Below are 27,850 nucleotides of genomic sequence, written 5' to 3'. Positions count from 1 at the left end.
TTTTTCCTCCAGTTTCTCAGTTTAAAATGGTGAATTACTCTTACGATGAAGATCTTGAAGAACTATGTCCAGTTTGTGGTGATAAAGTGTCTGGTTATCATTATGGACTTCTCACCTGTGAAAGCTGCAAGGTTTGGTATAAATTACTTAATAGAAAACAAACCAAAGTGGTTTAAAATATTTTAAAATGTTAAAGGAAAATGCTGGTAAAAATAAACAAACAGAAGGTATGTAGTTTGGTGTCTTTCTGATTCCATATAAATACACATCTACAATTTTGAAAAACCTCATTTGCCCAAATAGGAATAAAAAACAATAATTTAAGTTGTATTGTGTGGCTGAATCCACTACTGTTAAATATTTAGTTGTTGTGAAGTCACAGAGTTCTAGAATGACTTTCAGTCCTAAATGACACAACTATTGTTTTTAGGTCCTTTGTATACATTTATAGTGTTATTGTTCGTATAGGATAAAATGACTAAATATTATCCTCATTACAGTCAAGCTTTATAAAATCTAATACCACTGTTCCAAGATTTTCCTCTGTCAGTCTGAACATGTACATTTCTGTTGTCATCACAACTTTTTTTCTGCAGAGTACTTTATTTTAGTATTTACTTGGACATGTACCCAATTAAGATCAAGTAAATGATTTCTTTCTATATATTTAATAAAGAATATTCACACATATAATATATCCTGTGCACAAGTTTGGAAGCTAAATCCAAACCAACTAATAATACATAATGAAACCAACTAATAAATGTAGTTGAGCCTTGTATGTGAATTCAATAATTTGTCATGAATAAACCTATTGAAATTCTATACAACCATCTCAATCAATTTTCTAAAAGCTGAATCTCTGACTTCTACAGCAGAACAATGCAATGTTAAACATTTCACTGTATGGCAAGCAGAATAAACCTAGCAAATTGCATTTTTATTTACAAAAAGGGTATCAAGACAATGAATGTCAAATATTTATTATGCTCTGATATACACCATAATTATATATGACAAGTAGATTTATCTTATGTTGCTATTGCATTTTGCAAGCGTGCTACTTTTAAAAAGTTATCTAATATTGAATAAATGAGTCTTCAGTCATTTTACAAATATTAAAGAACAGATAAAAAAGATACTGGTGAGCATTAGTGTTTATGGCCACATTATTAAGGCTGAAGTGATGTACAGGCAAGTTTCACCAAGCTTTGATATAAGTCTACAAAAAATGCAGAACTAGTACCAAAAACCTTCTCTATGGCCTAGCAGTTTTCTCGGGCCGAAATCTAAAATGAGCTATGTAATCTCATAAATGCTGGAATGGTACATGACAAGTATCTAACAATGTTTTCCATAAAATAAAATCCTGAAACGTATCATTTCAGTGAAATAGGCTGACTCTTTGTCTATCATACAGGGATTCTTTAAACGAACAGTCCAGAATAACAAAAGGTACACATGTATAGAAAATCAGAACTGCCAGATTGACAAAACTCAGAGAAAGCGTTGCCCTTACTGTCGATTTCAAAAATGTCTAAGTGTTGGAATGAAGTTAGAAGGTAAGAATTATTATTGTACATTTATAATCTATACACTATGTGAACTATTAAAACTAACATTTATGGTTTTTTTCATACCAATTACATTATGCATAATTTATCATATCCATTTAATAAACTTGCTAGTAACATATTATATTCTGCTATAATGTGTTTTAAATAAAAGATTTTTTTTAATCTAGTCATAGGTAGTTCCAGGTCAATTAGAGGTTCAAACTGCAAGAAAAAATTGAAAACCTTTGACTTATACATAGTTTGATGCATTTAAGAGTACCTGGATGAAAGTGTATGAATAGCATAAAAATTACTTTCTGAATGTTATAAGAACAAACAGGATTCAGAATAAAAACAGAATACATCATCAGTTCTCGGAACTGAGAAATAAGAGCAACTAATTTTTGGTCTTTATAGAGTGAGGCATGATTTTATTTAATTTACATTTTATATATTATGTTTTTTATGTTGTAGTTTTGTTTTGCAATAGCCATCTTAAAGGAAATGTAAAATCAATAAAAAAATCAGCCTTTCCTCATGCAAAATTGCAATTGACTCAATAGAAGTTCAGTACACAAAGTGACTGCAGAATTGAGTTATCATAATGGTAAAATAATCTCAAAAAGTATGTCTAAAAGATAATGTGAATAAGTATGCTTTCACAATGAGGTTTCTTGAAAAATTTAGGGGAAATATGAGATTTTAGAGGGAGTTTTCAGAGTTCACAAAGATCATTCATGTACAGATAAAAATGGTAATGCTACAAGGAATCTATTGTAATAACAGAATGCAAAATTACTTCAAGACACTAGTAAGAAAACCTTGACAACACATTTTAAATGCATCATTTACATTTAGGTCCAGATTCTACAGTCAATGGGAATTTTTCCCGAGTAAGAAATGCAGGAACACAATTGAGCTTTCTTTTCTTATGCAAAAATTCTCATTGTAATGATTAAAGTTTGCCTGAGTTAAGATTGCAAGATCAGACCAGTGTATTACGATAGAAATACATAGGTATAAATGCAGATATGTATTCAAATATATAGACAATCTCACACACTTTACTAAATATAATACTCATTACATTTCCCTACAGTGCACAGATAAAATTGGTATAGTACACTGAGCTGAACATTTTGGGTTGCAATATATCCCTCTGGAAACTAGTAGTCAAATAATAAGTCATTTGGAATGTTTTTGTCTGTAGGGACATTATCAGCAGGTTGAAAATACATTGCTTATCTGCTATTTCTAACTGTTTATAATTACAGATAATCACGCAGGGCCAAATTCTGTTTTCATATTATTACGTACAACTCACTTTTGTGCACCTCCTCCCAATATCAAAGTATGTAAGGGTGGAATTTGACCTTTAATGTTTAATTTTTCAGAGTGTTGCAACTGTTTTGAGAGCCACTAAAATGCATATATTTTAGTTTTTTCAGTAAATATTGTATTAAGACTTTTCAGTTTTCTGAAATACTCAGAAAGGATAACTACAGCATTAACTAAAATGCATACATTTATATAGGTAGGTAGAAGGATATAAATAAATCGTTTAAAGTATCTGTCATCTGTACAACTTGTCTTTCTCTATCTGGAAAATTGGAAGAACACATGCTTTCCTAATTGTAAAAGTCTGTGACATTTTTATATGTGTTTCCCTGATAGTGATATATGCTCTCGAATTCTAGTTCATAAATTACCATATATACTAAACATCATTAACTGGTAAAGTCTTCATGATAATTTACAGTATTGTGTACCTAGGATTCATAATAAATTTTTAATGTTACACTAATCCCTAAGTTAAAAATCTCAAGAAGTTAACCTCCAGCAATCTCAGCCATCTCAACATGTCACCAAGCTGTCATAGGTTCCTGTTTCTAATTGCCATTGGGCAAGATGGGCTTGTTTGAGAACTACCCACTAGTCCATTAGATATATGCCATAGTGACAGATACTGCTGTGACAGAGACAACCAATATGATTCCCAAGGAAAATGTTGCAATAGGTTTGTTTTAATTATTTCTGATTCCACAGATACTATAAGCTATAGCATTGTCAATAGTTCCTGAGTCAGTTCAATCTACGTGTGTGGAATATGGCAAAGCGGGCAGCTTTTTCCATGCCTATTTATATTGCATTTAAAAACATGTCTAGAAAATGAGGGATGTTCCTAAAATATGTGCAATAATATACTTGAACCATAAAATAAATCATCTTTAATTTTTGTCAAAGAAACCAGATTCATTTTATGCCTGTTTAGCATTTTACAGCTTATGTTTCAGACAATTTTTGTACAGTGGTGATGTGCAGTAATGGAATTATTATTATCATGAAATAATGTAGCCCTCAGGATACTTTTCAGATGAGACATAAACCGTTTTTCCTAACACAGTACCATGGGTTGCAGTTAAAACAAATTGTGAGATCTCAACAGGACTCTCATTATCTCATGATGCTTGAAATATGTACTGCTATGTGTTCATCTCTAATTGACCTAAAGCAAGAGTGCAATTGACTTTAAATGACCTAAACAAGAGTTCAAATGTAACCCACATCCCTACTGAATGTGGCATGCTGTCCCATCTAGTGGCACTAAGACCACTTATGTTACGGAGTGAAAAATGTGTGTTCTGCAGCCTTAGCTCAGCACTAACTGGCTTTTAGCTCATGCAGTAGAGGTTCATGGACTAAGCTCAAGAGGTTCGATTTCGCCTGTTGGCATTACACATACATGTGACAAAAAGGTAACCAAGAAAATTATACAACAAATGGTCTGGTAGCACTTTATAGACTAACAAAACATGTAGATGGTATCATGAGTTTTGTAGTCTATAAAGTGCTACCAGACCATTTGTTGTTGTTTTTTCTGTAACGGACTAACTCGGCTACCCCCTGAAGCTTAAGAAAATTAAAATCAGTTAAATCAAAAGATTTTTTTCTTTTGGAATTATCATGCTGTTTTGATTAAAGTAAATGAGCACTGATGTGCTACCAGTATTTCCTAACTGTGGGTTCAACTCAAGAATGTTCTCTCCATACCTTCTAACTGAGATCTTTCTTCCTTCTCTTGTGCCCAACAGCTGTGAGGGCAGACCGAATGCGTGGTGGTCGAAACAAATTCGGACCAATGTACAAGAGAGACAGGGCACTGAAGCAGCAGAAGAAAGCCCTTATCCGAGCAAATGGACTTAAACTGGAAGCCATGACTCAAGTAATCCAAGCAATGCCCACTGATCTGACAATATCCTCTGCAATCCAGAATATCCACTCTGCTTCCAAAGGCCTACCTCTGAACCATACTGCCTTGCCTCCTACAGACTATGACAGAAGTCCCTTTGTAACCTCTCCAATTAGCATGACAATGCCGCCTCATGGCAGCCTACAAGGTTACCAAACCTATGGCCACTTTCCAAGCCGTGCTATTAAGTCTGAATACCCTGACCCTTACACTAGCTCTCCAGAGTCAATAATGGGCTACTCCTACATGGATAGTTATCAGACAAGCTCACCAGCAAGTATTCCACATCTGATATTGGAACTCTTGAAGTGTGAGCCAGATGAGCCACAAGTCCAGGCTAAGATCATGGCATATTTGCAGCAAGAGCAAGCTAACAGAAGCAAACATGAAAAGCTCAACACGTTTGGGCTTATGTGTAAAATGGCTGACCAAACCCTCTTCTCCATTGTTGAGTGGGCAAGAAGTAGCATCTTTTTTAGAGAACTTAAGGTAGGTAAAAAGCTCATACTATTCTAGATACAGGTTTTTAAGCAAGAAAACATGATTTGTCATTTTGTTAAAATGCATCACTCTTGCTTTCTTTACTTCAGCTTCATGTAGGTTTATTATGATAAGAATAAACTTTCAACTGATTCTGCTATTTTTAACCTATGTCGGATATGAAAAAGACTGGGCCCTATTCAGCCTTTTTTATGATTAATGCATGTCTCTCTCTTTCTCCTCTGATCACAAAGCATTTACTCCTCTAAATGCATCCACTGAGTATATTGTATTCAAGTTACACCACTATACGCGGCAGTTACCTAATGCTCCCTTTATCCTGGTTACATATGGGGAGACACTACTTTATGCATTTATCTTTTACAGCTCCAAAATTACTATGTACTACTAGAATGTTATTTCCCGGTCTATATGTGAGCAACACTGAAGGCCTGAGTCTCAATCTAAGTTACACTCAGCGTAGGACCTGTTGAAGAGCAAGCAAAAATCTTAAGGACTCCTTTGCACTCCCCCAACCTGAGAGGCACCAAAGGACTGTCTTAACCCATGTGGCTGCAACAGCCCCTTACAGGCTGTTCCTCAGGCCAAAGCTTGCTGGAGCACTAAGCAGCTGGTCCCTCTAATGCACCCTCACACATGAATGACTCCTCTGTGATAGCCAGGAATTCCCTCATACCAAGAGATTCCTCAGTTGATTTGTTAGGGCAGCTTTATAGTCCTGTTGTGCAATTGGTCTGGCATAGAAGGATTGGGGAAGAAAAGGCCAAACATCAGGCCCAGAATGTTAGGGGGTAACATTGATAGCAACTAGTTTAATGGGGGCAGGGGAATATTTCTTGATCTATTTCTGTTCCCAAATGGGAAGACGCATTGGAATCCACCTCTGAAAATTCCTGCTCTAGTGTCTGTTTCTGCATTTCCTACTGCTAGTTAGAGATGCTGTTGCTTCAACATCATTTGTTGCCTGATCACTATGTCTAGCCCAGCTAAGTCATTGACTCCTTGCAGGCTCCTCTGTAGCCAAGGGATGGTAATCCAGTATGCTAATAGGACTGTGGCTGCAGAGTTTCACTGAACACTGAAACCTCCCTTGTGAATCAGGCACCTGAAGGGGGATCTGGTTAAAAAAGGCACAAGTACAGAATAGGATGCTTGCTGCATCAGAGCTGTTGGCTGTTGTAAAAGTGATGATGCTAAGACACATTTGGAGTGATCTCTGAACGCCATTCAAAGATGCTACTCAGGCAACTGGCGTATGGGTTACTCTGATCTCAGACGGCTCTTCACTCCCTTCATGAGCATGGTTGCAGGAGCACTGGGTACTCAGCCTGAATAATGAGGAAGGCCATTTAGAGGGAAAGTGATTGATTTTTGAGAGAGAAAATAAATATCTAATTTCATCTGATTTATTTGCAACTATAAATTATTTAAGGTTTTATAATAAGCCATATGCTCTTTTAAATAATTTAAAGCAACAAAATGAAGAAACAATAACATTTTAGCAAACAATTTCCTAAAAAATCAAATTTATTTATAAAGGACCAAAGCCTGTTGCTCTTACATTGAGGAAAACCTACTGAAATCACTGACACTATTAACTGGGGGTATGTCTACACTACCCTCCTAGTTCGAACTAGGAGGGTAATGTAGGCATACCGCACTTGCAAATGAAGCCCGGGATTTGAATTTCCCGGGCTTCATTTGCATAAGCCGGGCGCCGCCATTTTTAAATCCCGGCTGGTTCGAACCCTGTGCAGCACGGCTACATGGGGCACGAACTAGGTAGTTCGAACTAGGCTTCCTCGTGGAATGAGGAGTAACGGTAGTTCGAACTAGGAACTAGTGGCACAGGGTTCGAACCAGCCGGGATTTAAAAATGGCGGCGCCCGGCTTATGCAAATGAAGCCAGGGAAATTCAAATCCCGGGCTTCATTTGCAAGTGCGGTATGCCTACATTATCCCGCTAGTTCGAACTAGCGGGGTAGTCTAGACATACCCTAAGTAAGGTAGTACTCAATGTGAGTAAGAATGGCAGGATCGAGCAAAACATTCTCATGTAGTTATGTGGAGAAATGTTGATCTGAAAAAATGCTTAATCAGTATTCCTTAAACATTCATCTTTTGGGGTCCCAATTCCCAGTGCCTGTGAAGACTGTAACTGATCAGATGGCTGTAGTGAGGCCAGCTATAGGAGACAGCCATTACCTCCAGCATCAGCTTTGCAAAGTCTCTTTATCCCTTCCATGCACTGCAATAACTACACAAGATGCAGAAACTTGTTCCATACCTGGCTCTAAAAGTATGTGGGCTACATACACACTGAATCCAGCGAGCAGATTTTTTTAACTAGGCCTTTTTTTAAAAAGGTGCTTTTTCATCTTAATATTTGTACTTTTTACATCATAGGACCTTGTACTTCTGGAAGTTTAATATCTGCTGACCTAGATCTTCCTCTAGGACAATGAGCTTCTAAACCACAGAGCACTCCTGAAAAATCACAAGATAATGAAACACACCCGCACATATAGGAAATCACTCCATACCTGGTGGATTTTATGGTCCAGATCCTGCAAAATGTTGAGCATAGTCAACTCCCAGTGACCTTGGTGGGAGTTGTAGCCGCTCAGCACATCATTGGATCAGCTCCTAGAGTAAAAGACAACAGCATATCCTTTTGCTGCTGGAAGATTGAGAGAAACAGCACTAAAGCAAGACTTACATCCCTGTTTGAGCTTGGCTTTTTTCCCAGGTCCCCCATTTTTATCACCTCTTGCATCAATTTAAGGTGTCCACTTGATCAGTGCAAGAGGAACAGATATGTCAGAATGCTCCACAGAGCATGAATACTGAGGACGCATATATAAGGACTGGGGATATGATTAGAAGAATAAGTGCAGTATGGCAGTGGGAGGCACTTTTGGGGAAAGAGGGACTAGTTTGCAAAATAAACTAGCACATGTCTTGCCATTCTCAATTGATTCAAATCAGTACATCTAAGATCTATGTATAAGAATGAGAATTTGTTTCTATTATTCCTACTTCTCTAAATTTAAAGTATGAATCTTGGAGATCCATTACAAGAGAGACAGGTGCATAAAAAGAAGTTTGGGAATAAGAGTTTCTCTTGAATGAGTGAATCATAAATGATTAAATAACCGCAATCTGCATAAATAGGGGCTAGCAAGAAATTCATAATGATCCAATGCGTATAGATCACATATTAAATAAATGAATGCAAATTACTAAACAGGGTGTTAGCAAGCCATCGAGTTCCTTTCAAACGTGTTGCATGCTCACCTCTTCAATGCATGAGAAAGGGAAAACTTTTTCTTTTGTCTCAACCCTACAAATTTGGAGCCATAAAGCTTAAATATTCTTTAACAAAGAGGACTGAAAAGAAGACATGATGACAAAGTGCTGTCTTAGTTCATAAATGGATTATGGGCATCCTTGGGAAATGCCACTCAATTTGTTCATGATTTTAAGTTTTCCTTTTTTATTCTTTCCCTTTAGCACATAATTATCAATTCACATGATAATAAATGCATATTTACTTTTAAAATGGTTGTCTTGAAGTTTCCATTCAGTTTATCTATGATCACCTTCCTCTGAGTGTATCTGATCTAGCAAAATGCCAACACCTCTTTTTGTGGTCCATGATGTTACATAAACGAGAAAATACCTACTACTAGGGTAGTAGACTTACACCAGGAATGTGTAAGAGAGAGAGACTTACCTTACTATGACAATGCATAAATTAAACTTCTACTTTTGGCACATGCTCCTCAAAGGCCAGTTAAATGACACTGTTGAATGCTCTTGCATTGTACAGGGCTCTTCAGATCTGTGAAATGAAGTTAAAGGTCTTTCAATCCATGTATGAGTTAATTTTGGGGGACTGTGCTGGAGAAAGCAAGAAGGGAATCATTGAAATCTTCAAATGATATTCATTACCACTTGCAGCAATGAGCTATAAAGTATGCATAAAATACTTCTAAAGGTTGGCAGTGAAATGATATTAAGAAAATGTTTTAAGACTGTTAATCTTACTTACTAAGGGCCAGATTGTCCCATTTTCATAAATGGCACCTTGTTCTGAAAATTGTCCTGTTTGAAATTAATGGAACCACTCATGAAGTAAAATACTGTGCATCATGAATATGGATGTCAAAATCTGGCTCCAACTAGGTAGGTGGTGTCTGGAAACTTTGATTTCAACATCTTATTAATATCTCAAACATAAATCTTGTGCATAGTCTCAGATCAGGGCTATTTTCAACTTTCAAAGCCTTGGGGGGCCACAGTGATACTCTTAGCACATACCAAGGACTGCAACTTAAGTGTGGCTGTATATACATGCAAATATATATGCAAATTATGCAATACCTTCTTTCACACTGACGGGCATAAATACAAAGATTAAAGCAAGACTACACAATGTACAGGCCCCATTTAAGTCAGTTCTGCTGATATTAATAAAATGCAATAGTTACCCCATTTCCACCCATATGACAGCACTTTTAATGAGCAATGACAGTCCAGGAATTTAACTATTCAAATGCATCTCAACAGAAGACCATTATATTGACTAATTTTTTGTTTTGACTCCCACCCCCGAGCCATGTGTTGAGCAACACATAAACCCAAACTGCACTGCGGGCTGCAAACAAATGGGGCAGCATGTTGAGTAGCCCTGCCTCAGATGATGGCTGTGTAGCAGGCTTTGCTATCCATGAGAAAGGTCTTTGCAAAGCTGAAAAGAAAATATTGCAAGAGTTTCTTTAGTCCAGAGAGCTCATGGCCCCAGAGCTGGATATAGAAAGTTCCAGTGGCCTCCATCTTTCGTGATCAAAATGTTAGTCAACCAGAGAAGAAGGCTAATCTATTTCCTGCTCTTTAATGGAACAGGTTATTCCATTCCTCTGTTGTTGCATAGCTCAGGAAGACCATAAGTAACACTTCCATGAGCCAGTAGTCACCCAATTGCTTCTCCTGGATGAGGTTCTGATTATGTTGCCGAAAATAACCAGGGGCCCTGGGTTCAGAAAATTACCTGAGGTTGGTAGCTATATAAAAGGCAAAAATACTGTAATGTTTACCTCAATTTATTCCCTTATTTTTGAGAGTGAATATTCTAAATCAAAATACTATAGGGGCATAAAATCCCATTAACCTGTTATGACAGAAGAAGGACAGGAGGTAGTGGATGTGGGTTAATTAGGCTGTAACTTTATTCCTAAATGTTAGGGAGTACCCAGCACATAAAAGCTTACAGCACAGGTAATGCCATAATCATTTACCTATGCTAACAGTTAGTATGGGGGAGCTTGTCCCCCTTTACTAATCCTGGTCCCCAGACAGCCTGCTGCTGGGCCCCCACCACTTCAATGAGAGTTAAAGGAGTTATAAAGGAGAAGGGGTTGGCTGCGTGCTATACCAGTCGTCAGAGTTCCCAAGCCCCAATTTCCTCTCCTTTTAAAGAATATCTGCTTTATATCCTTTACCAATCCATGTTGTCTGAAGTCTGCATCCCTTCCCTACGGAGTACCTGCAGTGGACATCTGCCCCATGTTAACAGAATGAGTTCTGACATCATAGCCTAACCCCTGTTTCATGTCCACCCCGACTTAGCCCCCATCCCACTGTGGGAAGAAAACAATGCACTTCGCCTTGGACAACAAGGCAGTGAGGGAAAAAGTCCTTCCTAGGCCTTTTGGAAAGGAGTAACTAGCATGACCACAGCAGATTGTGACAAAAACTTGGCATTTAATTACTTCCTTTAGGGGAAGGAGGGTTGGTGATGTTTTCTTTGGCCAGAGGGCTTTTTTGCACCAGGGTGGACCTAAGTTGCTCCCCACACCACAAGGTGCAATTTTTTTTATAAGCCAGACAACAGCCCCTACCATTTACTGTGTGGTAAGGACATTTAGTAAATGGTTGCAAGTGTGGACAGCTTCACCAACGCAGGTGAAATTATACCTCCTTATAGCAAGGAGGACTCTAAACAAAGCTGCACTCACACAAATCCCCTCTCCTTGTCCAGGGTGCTCCCCTTTGACGTTCTTGCAACTTCAAGTTGTGCCCCTTTTTCTCTTGTTTTACACTGCTCGCCTGCCATTAAATTGTTGGAACAGAATTATTTGAATATGTAATTTAACTGACCTTTGAGGAGCAGGGACTGAAATGAGAAGAGTTTAATCTATGTATTGTTGTCTCACCTCTTCTCTCTCTCTTTTTTCCTGGTGTAAGTCCTCCCTCCACGTTTGTCATTTGTAATTAAGATGATCATTTTTGTTATATTGATAACAATTTGGTAAACGCAGTCAAGACAGGATAATAGCGAGGAAGTGAGATCCCTACCCCTCTGAGACAATACGGCTACCCCTCTGCGACTTTTGATGCAATTTAAAGTTAGAATGAGTGTCTTGAACATATCCCATTTTAAAAAACGTTGAGAGGACTCATTTATTAAGGCAAAGTTCTTTCCTCCCGCAGCCAGGGGGGAAGAGAGCCCGCCCCCCAAGAAGGCCCTCCAGAAGCTGCTGTCTTAGTTAACCCATCCAGCAGTGATGTTTTTGATCCTCTTTAACCTTTGTGTAGCAACTCCATTTGAGTTAATGCCCACCTGGGGCTACAGGAACTTATTTCTCCTGTGCAGGGAAAAAAGAATTGTGGAGGGCCTGCCCATAAGTGACTTTGCACCCATGGACAAGGTGCCACTCCACATTCAAACATATTTACTGTCTTCATTGTTGGTGAGGGCATTGCAAAGTTGGGTTAAGGATAGCATTCCCTTTACTCTTGCACAACCATGGATACAGAGTTTGTAGACTGAGTCAGACAATTTATGTTCTATAGGATCCAGTCTACTCTACTATTTCTGCTATATATTAACACTTTGAAATTTACTTGCCCTACTAGCAGACGCAAATGGCAACTGGGCAAAAGATATTTAAATAAATTCATATCCCATTTTCATCATCAGTACATCCGATAGCACAAACTAAAATGGGTTCTTAATGTGGTAAAAAGCATAGTGTGGACAGAATCAACAAATTTACTGGATTATATCTTCCATCGAAAAGCATTATAGACATGTCATACAGCACCTTTAATTCCAAATTTCTAATTCCAACAAATAAATTAAACATCACAAAAGAGAACACATACAAACAGGAAATTGAATTGCAGAAGTCCAGGAAATATCAAGTTATCTCTTATAAGATAATTATATAGTGTAGGAAATGTATACATTTGTGAAGAAAAATATTAGCAGAGAAACTCAGTTTCTCTTTGAGTCTTGAAAGACTGTTACATTATTCAGTCTTTCAGATTAATCAAATGCAACTGGGTAGCCTGAAGTGCTTTAGATTTTTCTTGTACTATACATTTATCAAAGCAGAAAATGTAACTAATAGAGCTGATGAAAGGAATCTTTCACGGTGTTCTTTCAATCAGGGATCTTCCAGAGCAAAGAAAGAAAGAACAGCTCCACTGCTTAAAACATTTAGGTTCGGGACTTCCCTGAGTTATCAGTGGTCACATTAGCTAGCTAACATGCTGTCATGCATAGTCGTGGATTTCTGGTCAAGATTAAGAAATGTATTCATAATATTGAAAAAGGAATTGCCTTCATTCTTAGTCTGTTTCTCAAACTGTGTGGAAGAAATATTATGTGAAAGTATTAATCTTGTACAACTGAAAGAATTACTCTTTTAAAAAAACTTTGAATTGACAAACGCTGAGTGTATTTTGATGAAAAACAATTGTTCATACTGACATTTTTATCTGCAAAGACTTGGAAGGCAGTGGTAAAATCAATATTACAAAAGGAAAAGCCTCGAGAGAGGAAAAGGATTGATGAAGCATGGAGACTAAAAGCTATGCACACCGTCTAGAGGTGAGCTTTCTTAGTCCGTGCGGTGTCTTCCCTGTATCTGTTCCAAGGGTGACTACAGAATTTCAATGTTTAGGGCAGTCAGTCTGACACAATTCTTGAATGCTGGATTCAGTCCTGATCCAAAGCCTTCTTGGCCCAATTATTGCAGAGCTTGTGCCGAGGCCGCCCATAAACACGCACCTTTGGGGAGGATTGTTTTGAAATTGACACTTTCCTCTATCATAGTCTGAGACTCACCAGCCTACCTTAGTGAATAAGCCAACAAGTGATAATGATGTTTAGTCATTTATGAACTGAGCAGGACTTGAACCACTGATGATACCATGAGGCCTACTCTCCAGTCTAGAATTAGGGTCTGGTGTGATAAACAAAGGCACACAGAACAGCAGTTAGCTAGAAACATGCCACATAAAGGAATTCAGAATTCCTGTTTGTTTAACTTTCCCTTTCAAAACCTAGGTGCAAAATCCAGAAGTTCAAGACAGTTATTTGCATTGAACTTTGAACTGTTGCATGGGAGACTGTTGACCCATCCAGGAGGGAATTCAAAAGAGAATGCTGTTCTTATAGACCTCATTCTGTAGGCTTTGATCAAGTGAAAACCATACTAAATTCAATTCAAATAAGGACTGAGCCGTTGATCAGCAAGTGGGCTGCAATGAATGTTGGGACAGATTTTTATAAGTATTTAGGTGGTGCCTGAAGAGGCACCTAGGCACCTAGGATTGTTTTCAAAACCAGCTAAGCAGGTTAGGTGCCTTGATCCCTTTGTTTTTATTGAGGCTGTTTAGGGGCTTTTGAAAAATTCCAGTAGGCATCTCTCTTCATCTTTGGACTCGCAAATACCTTTGGAAATCTGCCCCACTTTGGGTAAAATGGAGGAGAGAACGGTGTTTTCCTCAAAGGTACAGTCTAAGGCTCCTGTACTGGCTGCTCACCCCAGATTCTCCCATCTGAGGAATATTCATCCACATGGAGGTAGAAAGCTGTTTTAAGTTTTATGGCAACTAGATCTGCCTCGTGTTATCTACTAAAGAACCCTGGGATGGATAAGGAGATGTTACATCTTTTGCACCCATCACCTGCTCCATTTCACATGCAGATGTTGGTGAATGCCACAGAGGCAGCAATCATCATTTCCACACCCACTGCACAGGGTGAGGCTAGAGAAGGGTCTGATATGGTCCCCAATCTTCCAAACTGTTATTTGGACTATTATTTGGAATGCATTTGTAGGGTGCGATTTCGTTGTTTCTGTTCTGTAACACAACGTTTATAGTGGTGGAAAAAAGGGAAGACATGCCAGTCCCTGGGGAAATCACAGATTAGTCTATTCACAAAGGAATGTCAGAGTCATGGTGGCAGGTTTCTTCTTGTAAAAAGTTCCTTTAATTTTTGCAAAATTCTGTGTGAGAACAAAATGCTCTGCAGTTTGCAAATAATGCCATGAATGGGGAGGGGGGGAGTTTTCTTCAGTTACATTGAAAGTTTTTTTCATCCAGCTCTGTCAAGGAAACTGCTACACCTTGGGTAAAATCCTGGCCTTTTAGGTACCAACGGCAAAACTTTTACCAGCTGCAAAGGAATGGGGTTGCTGCCTCTACAGTACTGGCCAGTGCAATTTTACACTTGTTACAGAGGGGGGAGATGATGAGATTAAATTCTTGGGACAGAAAAATATTGTCAAACTGTAGGGAACCATGAGAAGAGTGGCAGTTGTAACTGAGATTGGAAAAACTGACTTTAAAGATACATTTAAAACACTTATGCAGTGTTTTGATCAAACCACCACCTCAAAGCCACATACCACCTATAAGTGCTGTATGTAAAGGAAGCAAACACCAAGGACAGTGAAGAACTGTATCCTATCTGCATAGGAGTAACCGAGAAATACTAAAAATGGAAAATTTAGGCTGACTATCAAGAAAAACTCCCTAATGACAAGAGCTAGAAAACTGTGCAATTGTCTCCCAGGGGAAGCGGTGAAAGGTCCATTGCTTGAGAAGTTTAAAACTGCTCTGGACAAAGTATAGATCTGTACTTAGAGAACTCTCCAGAATATGCAGAGGAGTGGACCAGATGATTTAGTATGCCTTTTCTATCTTTGATTTTAAGATTGCGTTATAAAAATCAGTTTAAGATCTGCAGGCAGAAAGGAATAAAGATGTAGATTGAATTTCTTAATTTTTGTCAGTATAAATAAAGTGTCATATCATTCATTGGGATCCATTTACTGGTCCATAAATGGCTTGAATCCATTTACTTCAATAGAGCTGTACCATTTTACACTAGCCAAAGATATGACTCTAGATTTTTAAAATTATTTTGGCATTTATTGAATCCATCAAAGTTTGCTCCATTACAGAGCCTCAATTTCTGAGCATTCAAATTATTTCCAGCTTTACTTGTAAACTCAAACAGGAGATAAAGTCATGCAGTGGAAATTGAATTCAGTTGATTAATTATTTTTCATGCTAACTACTCTTCCTAATTTCTCAGAAACAAAAACAACCTCCACAGACATGTTTCACTTTTGATGTGAAATCTATCATAGCTTCATTACACAAAGTAGAGATGTGATAATGTTTTGGTAATTAGCTTATATCTCAGTGGACTTTACAATGTCTATGTAATTTTTCCCAATGTTAACTCTACTAACACAAAACAAAAATCAGCTCAACTTGAGTAGCACTTAATATAATGACTATGTCCAAAAGTTGTTGTTCTGTTAGATATAGGTGTAATACAAATGCCGCAGTGAGGTATGATGAATAACATAGCTATGTAATCATTAAAGCAGGAAAACTTTCTAGTGAATATTTAATTTGTCAGGACACCAAAACTATTTATGGTTTTAAGTCTAATTTAACAAGTAGTGTCAGTCAGGAAAAGTATGAAAAAATATTGGAAACACTAAAACATTTTTGTTTTGACATTTGACATTTAGTTTGGAAATATTTTCAAAATGATATGTCGGTTTGAATCAACATTCTGGTTCAAAATGTTGTTTCAAATGGACATTGGCATTTTTTCCTTTGATCCAAAACAAAAACTTTTGCCCTTGTAAAATATTCAGTTTCATTTCAAAATAAATGGAATTATTTTTCAGGGTTATTTTTTTGTTCAGTCATTGAACTGAAAAATCAATTATTTGCTCAGTTCTATTAATTAGTCCCTTTCCCCCTAAACCTTCTGGTATGATTTGTTTCAAAAGCCAAATAGTAAAAAATATTTTTGTTAAAAGAAAGCTCTTGGGGATTGAATGTTCTAACTTCCTGATTATTTTCTGATTGATTTTCTAATGAAAAACCCCTCTAATTATCTTTTCTTGTAGTTTTAAGGTTTATAAGTAAGTACGGTTGATAAAAAAGCACAATTTATATTCAGTGAATGAAGAAGAGTTAATACTAAATTTGAGCACATTTTGCTTACCTGTGGGCTTTCCATATCATAACATTCATCTGAAAATGGCTCTTTCATTTATACTTCTTCAAAAAATGACTAATTTTTAAAAGTACTCAAACTATCATTACATTTGTACTTTATAGTCTCTTGATGCTCTGTTCGGTCAATTTAGTTTGGCAGCAGGATGGAGGATTGTACTACCTTGTGTGTGGTACAAAAATAGACATGCAGCCCTCACTCAGACAAAAAAAACATATACATCTATAGGAATTTTGCCTAAGTAAGGGAGTACAGAACTGTGAGCTAGTTGTTGAAATGACTTCATCCTGAAATGCGGAAAAATGCCCATTATTGCCTGAACAAAAGCAACATACTTCTGGGAAGCAATACCCTAACAGCAACTAGTTTAAAGATTAAAAAATCTCAACAGTTAGCTGTCTAACAATAAGCCTGCTTCCTTTTACTGATGTTTGCAACATGGGGTAAGTCTTATACAGTGCAAAAAGAGGTAGGGGAAACACACCACAAGTGCAGACCTGTCAAATAACCTGCATCTTACACAACGTTTTTCACCTGCATGACATTCATCTGTGTACAAAGGGACAGACTAAGGCCTATGCACTATATAAACTCCCCAAACTGGACTTCAGTGGGCCTGGGGTGGTGTATTTCACCCCATTCATGCACATTGACCCATAGCCTTTGCCCCCATCTTCCCTTCATTTTCCACCTTGGCACAAAGGCAGGAAAAGGGACTATATGAGGTTTTTGGATCAGACTAAGGAGTGGTTAGGGTTAAATTTCCTGCTCCTGATCTCAAGTGTACAGCAGCCATTTTGGACAAAGTTCATTACATCTTCTCAGTTGCAAGATAACTGGGATTCACACTCAAGGCAGCATGTAATAAATAGGATATGGAGGTAGGCTAGCAGCTGTTCAGATTTGTATTCCATACAAATGCAGTTCCCCTTGTTTCAGTGCTAGATTTGAGTCAATAGGCCCCTATTAAATAGCAAATCATTGATCATTTTCTCATGCTTTCCTCCAAAGCTTCTCTTCAGCCAATTGATTTCAATAGAGTTAAAAGGCACGGTACAAGTTTTGCCTCCAAATGTACCTTATTTATACATTTTAAGTATTGGTTGTAAGCAGTTGCCACTGGTGTCACTATTATTATGTTGTCAGGACAAGCACAGGGCAAACAGAGGGGAGGAAGACCGAAAGAAAGACTCCAACGGACAGATTATAGCTTGTTATGCGCTTGCTCACTGCCTCATAATATTTGTACTTCTCATGGATCCTATGGTAATCAGTAACTTAGAAGCATGCTTGGTAGATAGATAAATCTACTGCAGGTAAAAATCAAATCAAACTGGGTAATTTTTAAATTATTGAATACTTGTGTCCTGGTAACATACCAATATTTAAAGCAATTCAATTTACAAGAAAAGTTAAAGTAAATGTTTGGTAAGGCATTGAATTAAAACATTACTGGAAAAAGGAATATTTGTTTTCTTCATTTTGGAGATTCCTATAGTGGTCATCAGTCTTGTATTTGGAAAGAAATTAAAATCTGTCTCCATTAATACAGAAATAGGGGGGGAAATCATGTTTACATCTCAATTCAGCTCTTTCATTTGTAGAAAGGAAAGTAGTTTTGAAAAGTCGTTGCTAAATAAAATCTTGGATCAAATAAATTTAATGCATTAAAGCAACAATGAACACAGGAAATATACATGAATAAAGTGTTCAAAAAGTCAAGCATATCTTTTAAGACTATAAATATCACTTAAGCTAGGCCACTATAATTAGCCAAGGGTGAACAAAAGAAGATATCCAGAAATAGATACCGGGGAGGAGGGGAGGAGTGAATGTCTTGGTTAACTTTATTCAAGTGTTCTTTCCATAGCATAGGAAACGGTTCTAGCTAACTCAAGAGTTCTGTGGCTATTAACTGATTTTAAAGGGACATTTCCATATTGTCTCTTTGCCAAGAAAATTCTTTTACTGGCATGTTTCTTATATACAGGAAATATCATCCTTCCTAAGTGTCACTGGATGTGACAAAGAATTATATTTTCATGCTGTTGCTACAATGAGCATGGTCTACTTGTCTCAGCTGATTATTTTTATGTATATACTAGCAAACTTACTCAGTGTTGCCAGGACTGGCCTGGGGGAGGGTGCAGGCTTCCCGCCAGTGCTCCTCAGGATGGCGTGGAGCTGGGAGGGGGCAGCCTGGTGCTTGAGGAGGGTGGTTGAGAGGTTGTGGGGCAACCTGGGGAATAGGATTGAGTAGGAAGCCAGGGGTTGAGGGGTTTGGCCCAGGCCGAGGCTTGGGGATACCAGCCCAGGGCTGGGGAGTTGAGGGAAGGGAGCATAGTCTTTCCCTGCTGACACGCCCCGATTCCAGCCTGGGGCATGAGAGGGAAGGGGGGACAAAGAGGTCTCCCCCACCAGTAGTCCCCAGTTCGGAGGGCTGGGGGGGAAAAGGAGGCTGTGTTGGCCTCCCCATCAGTGCTCCCCAGGCTGACTGGGGTGGGGGAGAAGGGAGAAGCCACATAAGCTGGCCCACTACGTGCATTCTGGGCAGTCCAGCAGTGCAGGTGAGGGGGCTTGCCAGCTGGTCCTGAGGGGATGCCAGGGCTGCATTTCCTGGCCATGGTTATGTTCCTGTGGGGGGCCATGGCAGTGAGGCCAGGGAGGTTCCTCCCCAGTCTGGTGCTGGGGCCAAAGACAAGGGAGAGGAGTTTGAGGCAGGGAGCCACTTACCTGGGCCAGTGGCAAGTAAGATGGTGAGCCAAGTCTACAGCTGGCTATTGGTGGTGTAGCTGCCCCCAGTGGTGACTCTGCAGGAAGGGTCTCCCCTATGCTTGCTGCCCCCCACTGGTGACTGTGAGGATTGTGTCCCTCCTCTCTGTGCCTCCTTCCTTTCCATGTAATGGAAAACAATCACATTCCAGGCACATCCTGTTTTCCTGGTAAAACCAAACTCCAACCTTGCTTTAAGTTAGGATAAGAGGAAGCTGCCTACCAAATTTGGTGATCACAGCGCATATTGTTTAGGAGCTGTTCTTGAACAAATGGGCTCACAGACATAGACAGATGCACAAATCTCTAAAATATTTATAGATTAGTGATATTTGTGAGGCTACAATATGACCCTGATCTGCCCTATGTAAGGCACAGTGCTGTGAATTACAGGTTATGTTTGCTGCTAAAAGAATTGCATTTTTTTTGCCTCAGGGTAATTAGTGAATATGAACTAGCATGAGGTACACCTTGAGATAGAGTCACCAATAGTAACCCCAGTTGGAAGTATAGGTCTGACTGAGGGAAGTTAATCCCACAGTAAAATTTGAAGTGACTGGTCTTCACCATGATTTTACCTCAGAACAGCTCATGTACATTAGTTTCCGGAAATCAGAAGCACTGTTTGTTTGTTTTGTTTGTTTGGGAAAAGGCTTAGCAGTGGTGACAAGTTTGTCGTCATTCACGTCCTGGTTCCTGATGGGGATGAGAGGGAAGCAGCTGATTTCTTACCCCTGTGGTATGCAGTGCAAGAAAGCTGAGAAGCATTTATTCCCACTTGCTCTCTAGGTGGGTGATTGAGAAAGTAACAACCTTTCATTTAGTATCTATTGATGTGAGTAATGTTGCATCTGCAGTCTCGGTCTCTCATACCTTACTAGGAAAAAACTTCCATGGGAGTTTGTCTGACTAAGGAGTGCAGGCTTAGGGACTTAGGCCTTGGAATTTCATTTGTAGTGTCTGCCTGTTTTCTTAGGTATGTGTTCTCTTGTTAAATCTCTGGTTATTGTATTTTTCTAAGATATTGTTTTCAGCTTCCTACATATTTACTCCTTTCTCCTTTCATTTCCCTGCCTCTTGAAAACTGTGTTAGCACCAGCTCTGTTACCTGAAGTACTATTTTTACTCTTTTATATCTATGGGCCAGACTGCATCCTTCCCTAGAAAAATCCACAGTGGAGAACCAGAATAAGTCTGAGTTTCCCCCTAAGTGGTCTCTGTGAATTATCCTCTCAGGAGAGAGGAATATGTGGGGTTGTCAGGTGAGGAGGAGGAGTAAGACCTCCCATCCTTCCTGAAGCCACAAATCTGTGGGAAGAAGATGTTCTACATGGACAAAATCTGTCTCTATAATATTCCAGTGGTCTCCTTTCTGGAGCTCAGTAATAGCCACAAAGATGGCCCAGAGGCAGCCATTTCTAACTCTCAATAAAGAAATCCAGGAGCTAACAGATGATTGAAATCTTGTGCTCCATTCCCAGGTAACTTGGTATTCACTTCCACAATCAGTAGAGTTCCTTCCTTACAGAGGGACCTCGTGGCACACTAGAGGGGGGAAATAGTGCATAGATGTAGAACTCTCTGTCTCCCCCTTATGTGCAGCTTGGAAGAGATCCACTCACAGAGGATTCTCTGGGCCTCCATTTATTAATGATAATGTATTCGGTAGAACAACTCTTCATAAAAAGCATGCCCAGACTATCGTATGCCCAAAAAGTTGAGGCATAGTGTCAAGATTTGGTACGATTAGGAAGAGCTAAATTGCTGCAGAAAATGACATCAAATAGACATTTGTTTGTACATTTTTACATGCATATTTCCTTGTCAACCAAGGCCATCTTTTCCATTCTTTCTATAACTACCCCAATAACTCTGGAACATGACCTATCTTTCTGTAACCCGCTCAAAAAAACTGTTATACCAATGAAGAAAAATTAAACACCAGTACCCTGGCAAATTCATTAATTATAAAAAAAATTCAAATTATTTTGTTTTAAATCAGCAGTATATTTATCTAGGCAGCTAAATATTTTATTTATCCTCATGTTAATCTTAGTGTCCCATATGTAAATTAGAAAAAGTTAAGCTTCCTGTGTAGGGGACCAAAATTCTCTCTCCTGTATGTAAGGAAAGATTCTGCCACCTCTGTTCACTTTGATTAATAATATACCATGCAAACAATCCCGTGAGTGGCAAGATGCAACCCAATTTGAGTAATTCTTATAGAATCTCTCTCTTAGTTTGCAGTGTTTCCTGCTTTGTTGTTTAAAAAAAGTTTCTGCAACTGTAGTTAACATGTTGAGAACAAAAAATATTGTTCTGCTGTGGGATTTTGATCTCAAGCTTGCATGCCCACATGTACCCAAGGACATATTGAACAAGAGGCATTTTTCTCTCTTTTTAGTAGTATTCCATGTGTCTTTATGTGCTAACGTAACCCCAGTTCCAATATTTCAAAAGGTACAGAACTTCCCAGCATGATGATAAAGTTTTCCTGTGTTCCAATAATAAAAGCTGAACGTACCAGTAATTTCCAGTTCCTTTGTGGCCAGGCAGCTTGTGAAGACTAACTCACTCATAAGTACCCAACCTGCAATATCAGTGTGGGAGTCGGAAACAGATGTTCACTGGACAATACAATTTGTTGTCACTGTCGATACTATATGGCACTTTTCCCAACTGAAATTGTTTGTGGGTAGAAAAGAATGTAAGGAGTGATTCATGCCCAAAATGATTATTTTTTCATTTGCTAGATGCCACACACACCATGTTTTCTTTGCTTTAAATGACTGACTAAAGAATTAAATATTCAAATTATAATATGCTGATGCATCTATGTAATGATGTACCCAACAATGTTTACAGCATTTTCCCTAAAGCCATGACTATTATTATTATGAAAATGTTTAAATGGATAAAACTCTACTTCAGTTAATGGTGCTAGCAGAGAACCTGGTCCACAGTATCCATCTATTTTCCTAAAGACTCAGCAATACAGTTTTCTTCTGTGAAAATTGCAAATTAACATTCTCATATATAAAACAGGGTTTTTTCTTGACAACTTTTTCAAGATTTTTGAGTCATTCAAAAATTATCAAACACTCAAAGTAGTAAAATCTTCTTATGAGAAGAGAATAGAATGCTTAGCCTTGATTTGAAAATATCATGAATATTACAAAAGCAAATGCACTAGATCATTCTTACTGTAAGAGACAATGGATTAGCCTAGGTGCTTTTTAAATTAAATATTAATTTTTCAGAGATGCATCAACCATATTTAACAATATACCGGGTATAGAAAAGCTACTTGAAATCAAGCCTACCATGTGACCATATTTATGAAAACAATTTCTTCTCAATATGAGCCATAATGAAAGTTAAAGACGTGAGTGTTGTTGCTCAGGAGCACTACTGTTGTATTCTTACACTGCAAATTTGTGATATAACATTCAAGATATGTTTAAAAATTAAGACATCTTAGCTCTGATTCTGTGCCCAGTAAAGTCAATGGTAAAATTCCGATCTGGTGACAAATGGAAGCTACAAAAATCAACTATGTGAGCGTGTTTCAATAAAGAAAAAGAAGAACATATTCATGATAGGGTCCAAACAGGAATGAAATTATTTTAAAACTATAAAGCCAAAGTGTTGATTAATGTTTACCAAGACATGGAGTAGTACTTGACAGAATTTCCGTAATTGTAATTTTGTTTTTATTGCTTCACATACCTTGCAATAGACTACTTCAGTACTGCTCACATGAAATGAGCAAAACATGAGCTCATCTTCATTTCTGTGGCTTTTATTTTTTAACTATCACAGAACTGAATGTTAAGATCCCCTTATGGTCCTGCAACTTGAATGGTTTTGATATAAAAGAATAGTTGTAATGGAGGAGCATTATTTCTTTGAATGATTTAAAAGCTTAAATTCCATGCCTGACTTCCAAATTCATCATGATGCAAGTGAGACAAATTAACTGACCAGATATTCACAATATAGTCATAAATTATATGTGTATTTGTATATGTGTGCATGGATTAAATTAAGGTTTTCATCACATAGGTGTTGGCAAATACTTAGGATCAGAGTTAAATCTGCATTTGACCAGGCATTTAAAGTGATCAGGCAGCAGTTATATTTTTCACTTCATCATCATGCTTTGGATTGTACAGACAGATTTTTAATTTATGAAAAAGACAAAATTGAATGTTCATACCAGACATGTCATTAGGTTAAGAGAGTAGAGAGGGATAAATTTATTAGGCCTTATCCTTTTTTAGACTGCCCCCAACAGAGAAGAAGCCTTGAATGCATAAAACAGCTGGGAAACTTCATGTGTAGTATACAACTTGAATAATGAATCCAAGTTAGAAATTAATTCTAATTAGCCTTTGTTTCATTAGACTATTTCCTGGACCCATAGTCCATGTCTTTTTAAAATATAGATTTATAGTTGTTGTGTTATCTCAGTGCATTGTCTTTTTCAACATTAATATTAATCTTGTTTTAGCTATCATTCAGATTGTATTCTAACAAACACTTGTGACATTTAAGACCTTTAATTGTAATACTATCACTAGAATGTGGTTATTTTAAAGTTTTACTATTACTTAGCATTTCAGTAATTACCAGATATTTTTGAAGTCTTTTGTTTGTAAAAGCAGCTAGTCCATTTTGAAAATGTTGTTGATGGTAATATGTTACATTTCTACTGAATAATTTGTGTTGTACTTCACTGCCAGACTATAGTTAAGTGTTAAAAAAGAGAAACGTGCTCTGGAAATACATTTCAATCATATAGGAAAGATTTAAAAGAAAATCAGGGAGAACTTAAATTAGAAAGAACCTACACTAGCTTTGATTAACTGGAACAAATATTGCTTGGAAAAGAGGGAAACCTTGGACACTGTATAATATCACTTTGCAAACCAGAGTTAGTTAGAGTGCTCTGAATCTCATCTTTTGATCTCAAGCAATATTTTTCTGTTATGTCACAGAGGTCACCTGGCTCATGTGTGACAAACTGCCTGCATAAGTCACAGTGCCAGTGGCAGAGATTTGTAACCATGTCCCTGGTCCATTGCCTTTGAATTATTTCACAGGCCCTCTGCTTTACATTTACACTCTGTCGGAAGATGAACAGGGGAAGGGAGTAAAATCAAGGGCAGGGTCTCATCCTGAAGGACAAGGGGAAACAGGTGGAAGGTTAATGGCCCTGGAGCGTATCCACAAGCCTCTCAGGCTTGATATATGGGCCTCAGGCCTAAAACGGGCATTGGCTTTCAAAGATATATTATTTCATTTGAGGAGAGACATTCTGGAGTTCCTGCATTTGTCTGCTGATAGATGATCCTCTGTCCACAATTGGTTATGGCGTGTGAGTTTTCCTTGGGCCTGCTCCCGTACATAAAAATTTTGCTGAGCTTTCCAACCTTTCACATGCCTTTAAGAATGGGATGTGTGCAGGCCGTTTGGCAGGCTGTTGAATTTTTGTGGCTGCTATTTTAGTAGTTCCTTTTGAACCAGGAGGCAAGTGGGGGGATGAAAGACACTTCTGTTCATTCATACATAACTTGATAAGGGAGGCCTTGCAGAAGAAAAAAAATAGATATCAGGAATCAATTATGCATATGTGTGTCAAAGTCCTAAGATGAGCTTAGGTCTTCTAATGCAATATTGTGTGTACTTACATAAGGCTACACAGTGTAAAATAACAATTTTGAGAACTTTTGTCGATCCCCTACTATTTTTATTTATAATATTTCATTTTTACTAATTATTTAAAAATGTGCTAGCGTGTATGGTGTGGGAATAAATTACTCAATTCATAGCCAAAGATACTTTGCTGGGGCAGGGGAGAACCTATCCAGCACAATGCTGAGTAACTACTGTAAATTGCTGTACACATATCATGAAGTACTCTGCACCATGTAAGATGGAATTAAACCTAGGTCTCCCCTTCGATTAATTCCGTATCCTGGATGAGTGCTCTAGCTAGTGAGCTTAAACATCCGAAGGTCAGCACCTTGTACTATCAGGTGCTTACTGACCGCATTGTAATTAAGTTCTTGTACAATTAGGGCCCAATGCTGCTTTCATTGTTATCAGTAATCTATAATTGAGTTCAATAGTCAGGATTAGGCCAACAGGGCACGATCATGGAAAAATGTATTATTTAGATTAGCGTTTAATAGCAAGTATAATTCTATCGATTAAATAGAACTATGATGAGTGGTAAATACTGCAACCAACAGTAAGTGTTTGCAGGATCAGCTCCCTGCTCTGAAAATTGATATGCACATTTTTATGAGCCTTGATTCAGCAATACACTTAAATATATGCATAAATCTCACATGCATGTGCGTAAATACCTTTTGATAAAGGTCTCAATTCAGCAAAAAGCCTGATCCTGCATTCATTGTGCACACAGAATTTTCTTTGACTTTTCTTTGTTTGTATGATCATGATAAATTAGCATCTAGCATGTTGTTTTAATAAATAAATAATCCAGATATATAAATAAGCCCTAGCACATTTTATGGTACAGAGTACCTCTGGCTAGTTAATAGATTGCTAACAAGTTTTTCTTTCGATTTTGAGGATGTAAATATACATATAATGTTTGTATCTATGATAAAACTAAATTTCTGAGATGACATGTTCCAATACTTTGACAGTGTGAGTTAAGGAAAAGTTGGCTCTATAATTTAGCTATATAAAATATTATTAAATTAAAATTATTTTAATAGACTTCACCTTAGTTGGTAGATTTAATACAGTTCTTATCAATTATTTTCAAATCTGCCATGTTGTTATTCTTGACGTTGTTTGCTACAGGCAAACAAAATCTATAAATTACAGTATAGTTTTTGTTTATTTATATTTGATTTCTTTAAGAATTTATGTTTACAGAAATAATTGATTTTTATAAAGTGGTTGTTAGGTTAAAAACTACACCTAGATTCATGAGAGGCTTGATCTGAAATTAATGCTGAAAAGAAGTGTACCTAATGTATTGTGGTGCCTAAGGATTTGCGGCCTGATTCTGCTCTCCCTGAAATTAAAGGCAAAACCACCATTCACTTCAGTAGAAGTAGGATCAAGATAATCTTGTATTTCAGTCAGTCTCTGTAGGTAATGCACTGTTGTAAAGCAATTATGGATTCCTTTAGAATCCAGCAGAGTTTAGGATAGACAAGTGAGCTAAAGACTTGAGAGACATATTTAGTACCTACTGCAGCAGTAGGAAGGAAATCTGAGAACTTGTTAAAAGGAAAGATTTAGAAGCAGAAATTCTACAGAGAGAACTGAACAGAGGGTGTTAGCAGTCAGGAGGATCTGCTTTTCCACTTGTTGCTTTGATAATGGATAAAAGGCTGTCATGAACTAGAAGATACCAGCTGGGAGCAAATAGAATATACTTGGTGGAAAGCTGCTCCCAGACTACACAGGCATTCTTTTAAATTATAAAGAATACAGAGAAGTTGTGTTTGTCAGTTGTCATCAATGTTGATGTGGGTATCTTCTGTCCATGGTTAAAATGTTTGCCATATAAGTTTATTTTAAAATGTATTTTAGTCTTCCCTGTGTTATTTGCCTCTCATTAAATAGGCAAAAATACTTCCAATATTTCATTTAATAGAATGAGGAATCCCAGAATGCCAAAGAATTAGATCAAATATAAAATTCTGCTGTATTGGTGGATCTCTTGTTTGTTCTGAACATGAAGGATTTGCACCTAGGATTCAGATAATCGGACGCGTGCCCTGGGAGGTGTAACTTGCTTGTAATCAGCTGCGTAGTTGTTTTCTTGTGGGTGTAATGTTTGACACTATAAAATCAATGGATTTTATACCTGGAATGGGAATTACAGAAGTAATATCGCCTGTTAGAACAAGTGACCCTGCATGAAACAAACAAGTGTATGACACCACGCATAGGGCCCAATCCTGCAAACACAACCCACTTATGCACAATCCCTTTGCCTTCAGTTTACTGATATGCTTCCACATTTGCAGGATTGGGGCCATATCATTTTCTACCCCGAGTGGTCAGTGAGATCAGGTGTTTTACGCCAGCTTATTTACGCCAATAAGCAGTCTAGCTGAAACTAAATGTTGGCAGTGGGTAATACTTTAGTTCTTCCTCTGGCATTAACTGATGTTAATGAGTTTTGAAGGAGAAAGGACTTAAAGAATCAGGCCCATCAAACTGTAAATGCTTTAGGGGAACTGAGTTATTTCAAGTTTCATTCTTCCAGACAAAGCAAAAGGCATTCTTAATGCCTTGTGTGTCATTCTATGCTGTTCACTGTAACAATGTATTTAGGGCCTCATCTTACTTTGTATTCTTATATGTAATTACCCGTATTTAAAAAAACACTCATTAGTGCTCTGTTCCACTGACTTAATTATACTCCTTAAT

At 37.7% G+C, this 27,850-nt stretch overlaps 1 protein-coding gene across 4 annotated transcripts in view; it reads left to right on the top strand.

Moving 5' to 3' along the window:
* The window catches only part of NR5A2 (nuclear receptor subfamily 5 group A member 2), a 125,302-nt gene that overhangs the window by 16,826 nt on the left and 80,626 nt on the right, over nt 1–27,850 (top strand). For all 4 annotated transcript variants that reach the window (XM_006135394.4, XM_075936680.1, XM_075936681.1 and 1 more), the window contains 3 exons: nt 13–131; nt 1,421–1,562; nt 4,649–5,295. In XM_006135394.4, the coding sequence (XP_006135456.1) occupies nt 13–131; nt 1,421–1,562; nt 4,649–5,295 (908 nt within the window). The remainder of the gene's footprint in view (nt 1–12; nt 132–1,420; nt 1,563–4,648; nt 5,296–27,850) is intronic.

The sequence above is a fragment of the Pelodiscus sinensis genome, chromosome 9 (assembly GCF_049634645.1).
Source record: "Pelodiscus sinensis isolate JC-2024 chromosome 9, ASM4963464v1, whole genome shotgun sequence".
Lineage (NCBI taxonomy): Eukaryota > Metazoa > Chordata > Testudines > Trionychidae > Pelodiscus > Pelodiscus sinensis.
This window is presented reverse-complemented; position numbering and strand designations above follow the sequence as displayed.